The sequence below is a fragment of the Phalangium opilio genome, unplaced genomic scaffold (assembly GCF_054372755.1).
Source record: "Phalangium opilio isolate 3A_F unplaced genomic scaffold, DU_Popi_V2 ptg000014l_1, whole genome shotgun sequence".
In the NCBI taxonomy this organism is placed as follows: domain Eukaryota; kingdom Metazoa; phylum Arthropoda; class Arachnida; order Opiliones; family Phalangiidae; genus Phalangium; species Phalangium opilio.
Genome location: NW_028324149.1, coordinates 4,548,721 through 4,561,366, shown reverse-complemented (window position 1 = coordinate 4,561,366; position 12,646 = coordinate 4,548,721). Strand labels below are relative to the sequence as shown.

The 12,646-nt window shown below is 41.1% G+C and overlaps 2 protein-coding genes and 1 long non-coding RNA gene across 3 annotated transcripts; 2 read left to right on the top strand and 1 right to left on the bottom strand.

The window, feature by feature from the left end:
- The first annotated feature begins 3,287 nt into the window (after positions 1-3,287).
- On the top strand, positions 3,288-3,586 carry LOC149705266 (uncharacterized). The gene is made up of 2 exons (XR_016381608.1): positions 3,288-3,383; positions 3,535-3,586. It is a non-coding gene; the product is annotated as an uncharacterized LOC149705266 (long non-coding RNA).
- Positions 3,587-6,084: 2,498 nt separating this feature from the next.
- Positions 6,085-7,125, top strand: LOC149705265 (selenoprotein F). The gene is given in 4 exon segments (XM_089865619.1): positions 6,085-6,271; positions 6,365-6,532; positions 6,616-6,679; positions 6,744-7,125. Coding segments are annotated over 4 exon segments (459 nt in total). The 5' UTR covers positions 6,085-6,223; the 3' UTR covers positions 6,923-7,125.
- Positions 7,126-8,300: 1,175 nt separating this feature from the next.
- Positions 8,301-12,588, bottom strand: LOC149705264 (lymphoid-specific helicase-like). The gene is made up of 9 exons (XM_089865512.1): positions 12,265-12,588; positions 12,048-12,185; positions 10,833-11,596; positions 10,525-10,650; positions 9,994-10,425; positions 9,401-9,623; positions 9,092-9,328; positions 8,843-9,002; positions 8,301-8,758 (listed from the first exon to the last, which is right to left on the bottom strand). The coding sequence occupies exons 1-9, from the start codon at positions 12,379-12,381 to the stop codon at positions 8,496-8,498; spliced, it is 2,460 nt and encodes an 819-aa protein (XP_089721638.1). The 5' UTR covers positions 12,382-12,588; the 3' UTR covers positions 8,301-8,495.
- Between the last annotated feature and the right edge of the window lie 58 nt (positions 12,589-12,646).

Genomic DNA, 12,646 nt, shown 5'->3' with positions numbered 1-12,646 from the left:
AATTCGGTGTTTACTTTTTAATTCATCTTTACTACATTTATATACAGGGTGTTTCTGGAAAGTCTGGCACAAATTAACAGGCATGTTCCTTGGGTCAAAAGGAGTCCGAAAGGTCCTATGACGTTTTGGGGTAAAGCGCTCCGTTGCGACGTTATGGGCTCTCAAAAGTAGGCCGAAAAACAAGGAGATCGTGCAGAATTATAGCACTAGTATTGTGGTTTTGACCCAATTGTTTTCGATTATTGAGCATAAGGCAATGATCGAAATAAGTTCAAACCTAGTGGAAGACCGTGAACGTGTTAAACGGCCAAAAGCGTTAATCCCTTTGTTATTATTAATGATTGTAATTAAAGGTAAGGAAAGTAGCTCAGATATCGGTTACTTGTTTGTTCAGATTTACTGGTAACTGACCAGTCTTTTATTCTTTATTTCAATTAGGCACATTATGTTTACATTAATTCGAATGAACCCCTTAAGTTTTACAATAATTCGAATGAACCCCTTAAATTTTACAATAAATCGAAACGATTCCATTAATTTTATAATAAATCGAAACGATTCCATTAATTTTATAATAAATCGAAACGATTCCATTAATTTTATAATAAATCGAAACGATTCCATTAATTTTATAATAAATCGAAACGATTCCATTAATTTTACAATAATTCGAATCGAACCCATTACATTTACAATAATTCGAATCGAACCCCATTACTTTTACAATAACTCGAATCGAACCCCATTACTTTTACAATAACTCGAATCGAACCCCATTACTTTTACAATAATTCGAATGAAACCCAATTACATTGTTCTACAAAAATTGTTCAAAATGGGCACCATCAACGTTTAAGCAAACTTGCGCGCGTCGTTTGAAAGATTTCACGAACACGTTCGAAGATTCCTGGCGTGTTACGGATCACATCCATCAATTATCCTTTGTCGTAAGTCTTCGACATCGCGAACTTCACTTCGGTATACCAAGTCCTTGAGATGGCCCCAAAGAAAAAAATCGCATGGGTTGAGACCGGGAGATCTTGCTGGCCACGCAACAGTTCCACCTCGACCTATCCACCTCCGTTAAAAACAAATTATGCTGTGTTGGTCTAAACATCAGGGTAGTTTTCAACGTCAGAAGTTGTAGGTTTTTTACAGACAGCTTAAATGTGTGTACCTTAACGTGCTTCATGGCATGCGTGCACATTTGAAAGCTTATCTGGAACTAATCATGGTCTGCTTCACGAATGCAAAGTACTCAGATATCCATCTTATGTATGGACTGTCTCGGAGAAATGCGGTGGAAGCTCGGCGCTTTTACCAGGAGCACTTTCCTCAACGACAAGTTCCCAATCGACAAACATTTACGGCAGTCGACAGACGCTTGAGAGAAACCGGGAAACTTCAGCCGTCGGGACCTGAACCTCGTGCGGCGATTGTTCCCGAGGATGTAGAGGACACCGTTTTGACAATTTTCGAAGATGATCCAACAACCAGTACCAGGAACGTCGGGCAGCAATTGTCCGTTAACCATGTACTCGTCTGGAAAATCCTTGGAGGACATCAGTTCCACCCATACCATTTGCAAAAGGTACGAGCTTTAAACGAAGCTGATTATCCGAGACGGGTCGATTTCTGCCAGTGGTTTGTGGCACGGGTAAATGACTTAGACTTTCCGCGTACCTTGCTAGTTTCCGACGAGGCCAATTTCTCGCGTGACGGGATACTTAATTTACATAACTATCACGAGTAGAAGCAACAAAACCCGCACGCGACCACTGTCATGAAACATCAAGTTCAGTTTAGTTTGAACGTCTGGTGCGGAATTGTAGGAGATCATTTAATTGGGCCTTACTTTTTGCAACCGAGGCTAAATGGGGAGACGTACTTGACCTTTCTGCGTGACAATTTACCGGAGCTTTTAGAAGACGTACCGTTACGACTGCGACAAATAATGTGGTTCATGCATGATGGCGCACCGCCCCATTTTAGTTCTCAAGTTAGAGCATATCTTGATGTCGCGAGGTGGATAGGTCGAGGAGGAACTGTTGCGTGGCCAGCAAGATCTCCCGATCTCAACCCATGCGATTTTTTTCTTTGGGGCCATCTCAAGGACTTGGTATACCGAAGTGAAGTTCGCGATGTCGAAGACTTACGACAAAGGATAATTGATGGATGTGATCCGTAACACGCCAGGAATCTTCGAACGTGTTCGTGAAATCTTTCAAACGACGCGCGCAAGTTTGCTTAAACGTTGATGGTGCCCATTTTGAACAATTTTTGTAGAACAATGTAATTGGGTTTCATTCGAATTATTGTAAAAGTAATGGGGTTCGATTCGAGTTATTGTAAAAGTAATGGGGTTCGATTCGAACTATTGTAAATGTAATGGGTTCGATTCAAATTATTGTAAAATTAATGGAATCGATTCGATTTATTGTAAAATTTAAGGGGTTCATTCGAATTATTGTAAAAGTAATGTGTCTAATTGAAATAAAGAATAAAAGACTGGTCAGTTACCAGTACATCTGAACAAACAAGTAACCGATATCTGAGCTACTTTCCTTACCTTTAATTACAATCATTAATAATAACAAAGGGATTAACGATTTTGGCCGTTTAACACGTTCATGGTCTTCCACTAGGTTTGAACTTATTTCGATCATCGCCTTATGCTCAATAATCGAAAACAATTGGGTCAAAACCACAATACTAGTGCTATTATTCTGCAAGATCTCCTTGTTTTTCGGCCAACTTTTGAGAGCCCATAACGTCGCAACGGAGCGCTTCACCCCAAAACGTCATAGGACCTTTCGGACTCCTTTTGACCCAAGGAACATGCCTGTTAATTTGTGCCAGACTCTCCAGAAACACCCTGTATAGTGTAAACGTAACTTTTAGCTTCATTAAATAATAAGGATGTTAATATTTCATCTCTCCATACGTGTTGAAACGACGCGCGATGAGATAAGATAACCTAGATTTTAACCAGAATTGACATTGTTTCATGTCCTCTTATAGGAGGTCTTAACGGTTCAGAGTGAGCCGAAAGTTAAATACACATTTAAGTGATAGATATTAGGTCCTCATTAGAATTATTGAGGATACGCAGGAAATTACTAAACGCTTTAGACTTTACAAATGATCATGGCAATATCTCGCCGATTAGAACTATGTATTTCCGGTTTGTCTCATTGGCTGGCGGATCTGTGTTTGGAAAGTAAATTCGTCTCGGCTCGGAGAGGTTTATTTTGGTTTCCCAACTTGTTAAAATTAACAATACTGGTGTACATGGTGGGAAATAAGGATTTTTTTAAACTGGACATTGGGCCAGCGACCCCCCTGGTCTGGAATAAATAAACTGGTCCATGACCATTGACCAGGTCGTGTCGTCTGCTAAACTAAAGAATTGGATAATAAAAATAGTTAAGATATTGTCTGGACTCTGGCTACCCTTGAATTTTATTAGTGGTCAAGTGAACCACTGACCCCCCTGGTTGGGTTTAAATAAACTGGTCCATGACCATTGACCAGGTCGTGTCGTCTGCTAAACTAAAGAATTGGATAATTAAAATAGTTAAGATATTATTGTCTGGACTCTGGCTACCCTTGAACTTTATTAGTGATCAAGTGGACCACTGACCCCCCTCCAATTTAATTTTTAAACTGGTCATTTGCCCTGTGCCACCGCCTTATTTCCCACGCTGTCCGCCACTATATTAAAGGGACTGTAAAGAAGATATGGGCGGGTGGGTAAAAATTATTTGAAATACGTCAGAAGAGGCACGTGACCAAGGAGAGGCGTGGTGGTTCGAAGAAGCTTAATTCGTTTTATTTCGTAAACTACCACCAATTCATGGAATTGGCGCTGCAATCTCGATAAAAAAAATAACAAGGACTAAGCATCCAGTCCCACTATGTATCTTGGTATCACGTGATGTCTGTGACGTATTGCAGTCCACAGTTCTGACCCTGAAACGTCACACACTGTTCTATCTACTACTGGAGTTTCACCCCCCCCCCTAACAGTATTCTACGCCCAAAAATGATGCCAACCATAGGGGGAGGGAGGGGGGGTACTGCGTGACGTCAGACTATCTCCTCCCCCTAGCATGCACAGGGTACATACAAACCTGGAAAAATCAGGGAAATAAATAGTTGTGGGAAAACCTCAGGGAAATTTGGAATTTTTAGTAAAATTCAGGGAAATTTGCGTCAAACAGGGGCCGAGTAATTAAGCAAAATGTTCGTGAACATTCCCTAAATAGGAATAACATTACACTGAATTTGGAGGCTCATAACTCTGGTTCTATTTGAGGTACGGGGATGTCCTTTGAGTGTGTTATAGTCCAATTTGTCCCCCATCTAACCATACTAAACACTTGGGGCTACGACAATCAGGGGCCGAGTAATTAAGCTAAACGTAAACAAACAACCCCCTCCATAGGATTAACATTACACTATACTTTGTAGGCTCATAACTCTGGTTCTATTTGAGATACGGGGATGTCCTTTGAGTATGTTATAGTCCTATTTGTCCCCCATCCAACCATAGTAAACACTTGGGGCTACGACAATCAGGGGCCGAGTAACTAAGCAAAATGTTTGTGAACATTCCCTCCATAGGATTAACATTACACTATACTTTGGAGGCTCATAACTCTGTTTCTAGTAGAGATACGGGGATGTCCTTTGAGTATGTTACAGTCCAATTTGTCCCCCATCCAACCATACTGAAAACTTAGGGCTACGACAAACTCAGGGAAGTATATGGGGAAAAACCTCAGGGAAATTTGTTTTCCAAAAGTTGTATGAACCCTGACCTATGACCGCGTCAAGAAGCTTCAAACTGATTGGTTAGTTCCTGTAGGCGGTAAATTGAGAGGGGAGGGTAGTTTGGTTCTCACTTTACACGCGTCATCAACAGCCATAGGTGGGGAATTGTTGATGAAGGGCACTTTTTGCATTTATATCTATACGCTTTTGGTATTAGTCGGCCCGCCTAAATTCGAATTACTCGATGTTAAGGTCTTTGCAAAGAGATTCCCTTTGTTTGGCAAAATACAAAGATAATCTATGGTACAAAGCCATTGTGGAAGAGGTCTAAAGGCCCGTTCAGACGACACTCTTTTTCTCGCTACGCTCGCTGTGCTGAGCTCATCAGATTTTCTAGCTTCACCAGCCTCTAGAAAATGCACTGTTCACGCGGCCGAAATTTTCTCATTCTTGATCTCGGCAAAGCGAGAAAAAAAAGTTCAAAAAATTCAACTTTTTTTCTCTCTTTGCTCGGCACAGCCAATAGAGTGCTTCCGAAATGACGTCATTCTTTGTTGTGTAGTCTGCTTCTATGTGGAAATGTGTTTTCTTTGGTTTCACTGGCTCGAATCCCTTGAAATTTTACTGATAAGTATATTGAAGGGTTTTAAATTATCGTGCAAAGTTTTAAAACGATTAGTTGTTTTTCAAAAATGCATTAAAGTTTTATTTATGCATAATCAAAACCTATTTATTAACCTAGAGAATTTTTTAGAAAAAAACTATTCGTTTTAAATCTTTGCACGATAATTTATAACCCTTCGATATCTCTTAGTAAAATTTCAAGAGATTCGAACTTTTTTTCTCGCTTTGCCGAGATCAAGAATGAGAAAATTTTGGCCGTGTGAACAGTGCATTTTCTAGAGGCTGGTGAAGCCAGAAAATCTGATGAGCTCAGCACAGCGAGCGTAGCGAGAAAAAGAGTGTCGTCTGAACGGGCCTTTAGAGGATCGAACCATCTTCTGTCATTTGGGCCTTTTATTCAGTTTTCGTAAGTGCAACATTCCAACATTCATGCTGCTTCCATAGCCAACTCGCTCAACTCGAGGCTGCGCGATCGAGTGTGCTATGGTTTAGGAAACTTTTCTCTTAATTTAATTTGTGGGCCCGAGTTATTTATTTGTATTTTCCCAGTTCTTATTATGGAATTAACTTTATTATAATAATAATCATAATTAATTATCATGAAGATCGAACCATCTTCTATCATTGGGCCTTTTATTCAGTTTTCGTAATTCACGCTGCTTCCATAGCCAACTCGCTCAACTCGAGGCTGCATGATCGAGTGTGCTATGGTTTAGGAAACGTGTCTCTTAATTTAATTTGTGGGCCCGAGTTATTTAATTGTATTTTCCCAGTTCTTATTATGGAATTAACTTTATTATAATAATATTCATAATTAATTACCATGAAGATTGAACCATCTTCTATCATTTGGGCCTTTTATTCAGTTTTCGTAAGTGCAATATTTGTTATTTTGCGTAATTCGTCGCGTTCGTCCTTAAGCCTTGGCTCAAAGTTGACGCGTCAATCATTGTATTTTATTTAGATTTCGGTAATAAATTGCGAGCTCTCGTCGGAAGAGTGTTTAGCCGTTGGTTTAAGAAAGAATGATCTGTTGTGTAATTGGTGCGATAAATTGGCGCAATTTGAACTTAACGAGTTGCGAGATAATTGCCAACAATGTTGTCAGGAGAGTTCCAAAGAACCCTTAAAAGTCAGTACTCGTGTCGGTAGTAGTACTAAGTACACCTTATCGGTGATAGACTTAAGAGTAATTAAAGGGGCGATTTAATTTAGAAATACGCTCAAGCTCGCTTGGAAGTATGCGGATGAAAAATAGGTCATTATCCGCAAGTTCAAGGTAATGATACCTTAAATGCTGACCCCCTTTTTTTGCGGTTGATATTTATTATTTGCCGTCTTAGCTTTTATTAAGAGCGAGCGAGCGGAACAATTTCCCGGCCTTAGCGTAAAGTACGTGCGAGGGGCTGATCCTATTATTAAAATGATGGACGCGGATGACAATGTCCAAGAGGAACTTAGCATTCAAAAATGGGACACTGACACCGTAGAGGAGTTTTTAAGGGAGCACTTATCCGGTTAACTAACTAACCACCCACCATGGAATTGAATTGAATTGAAAATTTTGCAAAGACATGATGGCTCTTTGCCAAAACTCAAACTTAGGGTTGCTTAGAGCTTGAAAAAATTTATTCTTTTGCTAAAATTTTCCATTTTAACCATTGATTATTAATTATATTTTTTGGAATGTTAAATAATAAAAAACCAAATATTTTTCAAATATTATATTTGCTACCTTAATTAAATTAAATTAAGTTGATTGTTCATTCAAGAGTTCAAAGGTCAAGGGTCAATTTTACTGGGAATTCAATTCAGGTATCTACTTATGGCCGTAATAGTTTGGAAATAGGTCAAAAAGTGTCAGGGGGAGGGGGTAAATAGGCCAAAACGCGTCGGTGGAGGGGGAAGTCCGGTAAATAGGCCAAAATGTGTTGGGGGGGGACAAGTCGGGAAATAGACCAAAACGTGTGGGGAGGGGGGCAAGTTGGGGAAAATAGAGGTCAAAAAGTGTCGGGGGAGGGCAAGTTGGGGAAAATAGGTCAAAAAGTGTCGGGGGGGGGGGAGGGCAAGTTGGGGAAAATAGAGGTCAAAACATGTCAGGCACCAGTAAGTCGGGTAAAAATGTGTCATGGGACAAGTTGGTGAAAATAGGCAAAAAGGAGGGGGGGGGTAAGTCAGGAAAATAGGCCAAAAAGTGTCGGCGGGGGGAAACAAGTCAGGCAAATAGGCCAAATGACAGACAAGGCAGTTTGATAGCGATTTCCACTGACTTCACTAGAGCACTCTCGGCGCGTTTTCGTCCGCCACTGGGAACACGAGTGCAACGCTCGCCCAGAATCGCGTTTTCCACTGACCCCAAAAACTGCCCGATAATTGCTCTTTCGTGCTCTGAAAAATTCGATGGAGCGACGGTGCTCGAGTATGACGTAATAAAATTAAAATGGCGGACCACGCGGTATCTCATAGAAGACAGGCTCTCGCTTATGCTTATTTATTTCTGGAATCATCTTCTGAAAGTTCTGAAGATGAAGAATACGAGGTTTTATCATTACTTTAAAGATATTACGCCTCTTCCTAAAACCAATAATTATATCAGAGACGTTGTCGATCATTATTCAAAATAGATTTTTTGAAAATTAATTGAAATGTTAATTCTATTAATTGGTTTCGGCCCATTTGCGTCAAGATATACACACTTTATTGCAATTTCGTCTCCGGCGCCAATTTTGATTATTCAGAGCGCGCTCTGACCTCTCGATCGTGTTCCACTGACGAAACTATTCTCTCCAAAACTCGCTGAGGGCAGTTACGTCATCCTGACACTGAGAGCACTCTTTGGAGCAGTCAGTGGAAATCGCTATGAGTGGAGTAATTTCCTATAATAATAATAATAGACGACGTATTGCAACAACGTTTTATTTATCACCTTGAAAGATTAAATGAGTATTATTTGCCGCAACAGTTTAAAAATAAAATTTCTTTGGTTTAAAAATCAAGTCAACATAAATAGAAGAGATTGTACAATAAGAAGAGTTAAAACGAAAATGGAATGATAAATGCGTCATCAAACCCCTAAAAATGAACTTGGTTTGGAACTACTCAATTGTATCTTCATCCGCAGCTACATTCTCGGTATTTATAACTTTAAAGTAGCAGCGTTCGGTATTGGACGCTTCCGGAACTTGGATAAGAGATCTGTCCATTAAGATCGCCAATTGTTCCTCGGTGAAAACGCGTCCTTCTTGGGGTAAAACGCACTCTCGCTGATCCATACTTTTAAGTAGCTCTTCCAAATGCTCCAAAATCAGATCTTTGCCGCCTTTCGCCTTGACGCTTCTTTCATTACCGCAGAAACGTCCTGCAAAAACGACAAATAAAAACCAGCCAAAGAATGAGACGAAGGTTTTCCCTGGGAACCTTTTAATGTCCCCGCTTAATTTACCTTTCATCATGATCATCTTTTCTAACTTTCGTTTGGCGTTGGCGCGACTCACGACCTTCTCGTCAATGGAGTCACGCGTCACGATGCGATAAACTATGACGGGTTTCGTTTGGCCAAAACGGTGGCAACGGTCTTGGGCTTGCAAATCGCATTGGGGATTCTGTTAAGGAAAGATATTAGTGAATTAAAGCGCGTCCAGGAGGGAGGAGAATAGATGGTCCAGATGGAAGGCGCGCGCTGGCCGCTTACCCAATCGGAATCGAATATGACGACGGTATCGGCGCTGGCCAAATTGATGCCCAATCCACCGGCACGCGTACTAATCAGGAAAATAAAATTCTCCGCGTCATTGTTGAAGTCGGCGATGTTTTGGTCGCGTTCCGTTAAGGACATTCTTCCGTCCAAACGGCAAAATTTGTAGTCGCGCATGACGCAATAATCGTGCAAAATATCCAGTAGCATGGTCATTTGAGAGAAGATCAAAACCTAATGTTGAATAATTAAGTTTGTTTATGGCGACAAAATTAGGTTGGCCTTTTTTGGGCTATTAGTATTTACTCTGTGGCCGCGCGTCTTCATCTCTTTGAGTAAGCAATCCAGGACCCGCAGTTTGCCACTGTGATTGACCAGGTTTTCATCGACCAAGTATTCGCCGTCTTCCGTTAAGGGATATTCCAGGAGATACGGATGGGTGACTATCTTTTTTAAATGCATCATGATGCTGCCCAACTTCAACCTTATTTGACTCGTGACCTTTTGCACTCGATTCTCCTCCTCGTTTCTGCTCGCGAAATCATTTTTGGTCTACTTTTAAATTCGAAATAGGCGTATTTTTAAATTCCCCGTCCCTTTTTAGCCACATGCTACCCATGAATATGTATTCTCTCTTATCTAAGAGAGCTACCGCTCTCATAGAATGAGGGTTCTACTACTAGGAGCCCAACCCTCGGGGCCATCTTTTTAATAACTCTCCTATAGCTTTTCCCGCACGTTTCTGACCTATTTTGGCCTATTTCCGGGTCCCGGAGTTGAACCGAGTTCAAGGTATACCCTTTAACGGTTAATGTTAGTAACTCCTCCCCCCCCCCACCACGCGTTTTTGGCCTATTTTTCCGGGTCCCGGAGTTGAAAAGGAGTTCAAGCTGGTCTACCTTTTAATGGTTTCCATGGTTTCGATATAGGCCCTTTCCAACTGTTCTTCTTCGTCGGAATCGTCAAGTTCGCAGAAGGTCTTATAGTTGATCTGTCGTCGGCAGGACCTTTTCCTTTTAAGTCCGGTGGTGGCGCCATCAAATTCCTCGAGATCAACTCGAAACTCCTTATCGACTCCCAAGAGCTTCTTGATGCTCTTGTCCAAACTGGCTTTGTAGTACTTGGCCTCTAAAGGGGTCATTTGGGCGTAGACGATGACTTCTTTCTTGGGTGGCAAATTTAAGTTGACGTCGGCTTTGGTTCGACGCAGCAAAAACGGCGTTAGAATCTGATGCAACGTCGCGATGACGCGCTTTTCGCGTTCTTGAGCTATTATCTCGGCGTTGCCACCTTCTTCCTCCATGGCGGACACGTCAAACCAAGACTGGAACCTAAAATATAGTTAGTCGGGTTAGGCCCGACGTTAGTTCGAGACCTTGATTGGAATGGCTCAAAGGTTACGACGAGAGATTGGTTGGTAGACGACTTACACATTGAGGTCATCAAAGAGATCAGGCATTAGGAAATTGAGGAGAGACCACAACTCGACGAGATTGTTCTGAAGCGGAGTTCCGGTCAACAATAGTCTGTTCTCGGATTTGTACGTTTTGAGCGCTCTAAAAAAATGATAAACAACGGAACTTAAACTCGATTAGAAATTAGAAGAACACGTTTCTCTCCCCCGTCCGTAAAGACGATACTTTGAGAAGCGGGCGATGGTTTCGTTACGGCTGGCCACAATGACGCGTCAAAAGCACCTCCCCCGCATCTCAAAAGTATCCTTTTAACAAACGATTACTTTATAAACAGGCAATCGGGATTTTTCAAACGATGTCCCTCGTCCACGATGATATAAGTCCACCGAAACTGGCTCAACAACTCCTTGTCATTCATAATCAAATCGTAATTGGTGACGACGACGTGCGTCCTGGCAATCTCCTTCGTCTTTAGTTTCCTGTCGTCTTTACTGCCTCGAAACAAAACGGTTCTAATGGTCGGAGTGAATCTTTGGAATTCGCTGATCCAATTGCCGAGCGTCGATAAAGGACCGACGACCAAAAAGGGTCCCTTAATCTTTCGTTCTATTAAACTGGCAATTAGGGCGATGGCTTGAATCGTTTTTCCCAAGCCCATTTCGTCCGCTAAGATGCCGTTCATCCCATTTTCGTACAAGGTGGCCAACCATTCGTATCCTTCGATTTGATATTCCCTCATTTGGCCAATGAAGCTAGCGGGTTGTTTCCCTAACTCCGATTGTGACGTGGCTTTGGGAGGCGGTGGCGTCATGGGAGCCATATTCTCGATCTCTTGCGGTGACAACTCTAATCTTCGAGCTGTTTTTCTGCGTTTTCTTGGCGGAGTATTGTCCAGAGATGTACTTGGGTCTTCAGGCTCTTCCATCATCTGGAGACGTTTCGCTCGCATTTCTTCTTTGGCCTTTTTCTGCTGCTCAATTTTTTTCGTTAAAACCCGTTCGTATAGTTGGCTGCGACTCAAAAGCGATTGCAAGTGAGTGTACCATTTCTCTTTTTGTAACTGCTCCTGTTCTCTCTCTAAGAGCGCCTGAAAGAGTCGTTATGGCGGGTTACACCAAAAGTTTATAGGGGTAGAAACAAAAAGTACACTTCGTTAATTCAAATTGAAACTAGCTGGCGCCTTGTAATATGAGAAGCCCAAACTCCTTTTTATTAATAAAAAGGCAGGGCGTTACGCGATTGGTCGGAGGGGGATACTTCAAATTATTCTTAAAATCGGAACCTAATTTGAATTTTAAAATCATTCGAAGATATTTCCCGAATGTTTCACTATGCAGACTGGTCTTATAATTAGAAGAATCGATAAAAAATCACTTGATTTTCCACTTCACCCTCCCTTTAAAGAAAATAAATGACATATTCGCGTTCAGCGCCCTCAAAAATTAACAAACAACAAAATAGGTATTTTTTATTTAGGTTTAATTGGGTTAGGTTATGCTTGATTAGTTTAGCTTAAGATAGGATTAGAGAGTTTTTACCTTTCGATCCGATTCGATTTTCTTCGCGGCTCTTTTAGCTTTTTGCTCTTCTCTGATCATTTCTCGCGATTTTTCAACACCTTCCTCCTCCTTGACCAATCTGGACCCTTCGAAACTACTTTCACAATCACTTTGCATCTAAAAATCAAGAATAGAATTTATAAATAAAACAATCTAATGGTTAAAATAATTCAGTAGTTAAATTAATTTTCATTACCTTTTGTCGCGTCGAGTCATGGGGAAGCCCAAGTGGACATTCGGCGTTGTCACCTTTTGTTGTTGTAATTGTAACTGGTTCGATGCAGTCCATTATTTCAGACGTAAAATTCGACATCGGAAAAGAACTAGGCCCCTAGTTTTCAATTCCGTGACTTTATTTGTAAAGTAAATCCGAATTATAAAGTTGCCGACTCCGGGTTTTGATCACAATCCTTTCTTCTCGAGCGCGCACGTTTAACTGTGTTAAATGTCTTTTGCCGCCAAAAAGTAAATTATGTAACGTTTGTGACGTCAGAAACGCATGCCTAAGAATCTGTTAGCACGGAGCAATATTAAAGGAGGCATATTTAAAACGTCAATGGAAAAGGTATCAGTGACAG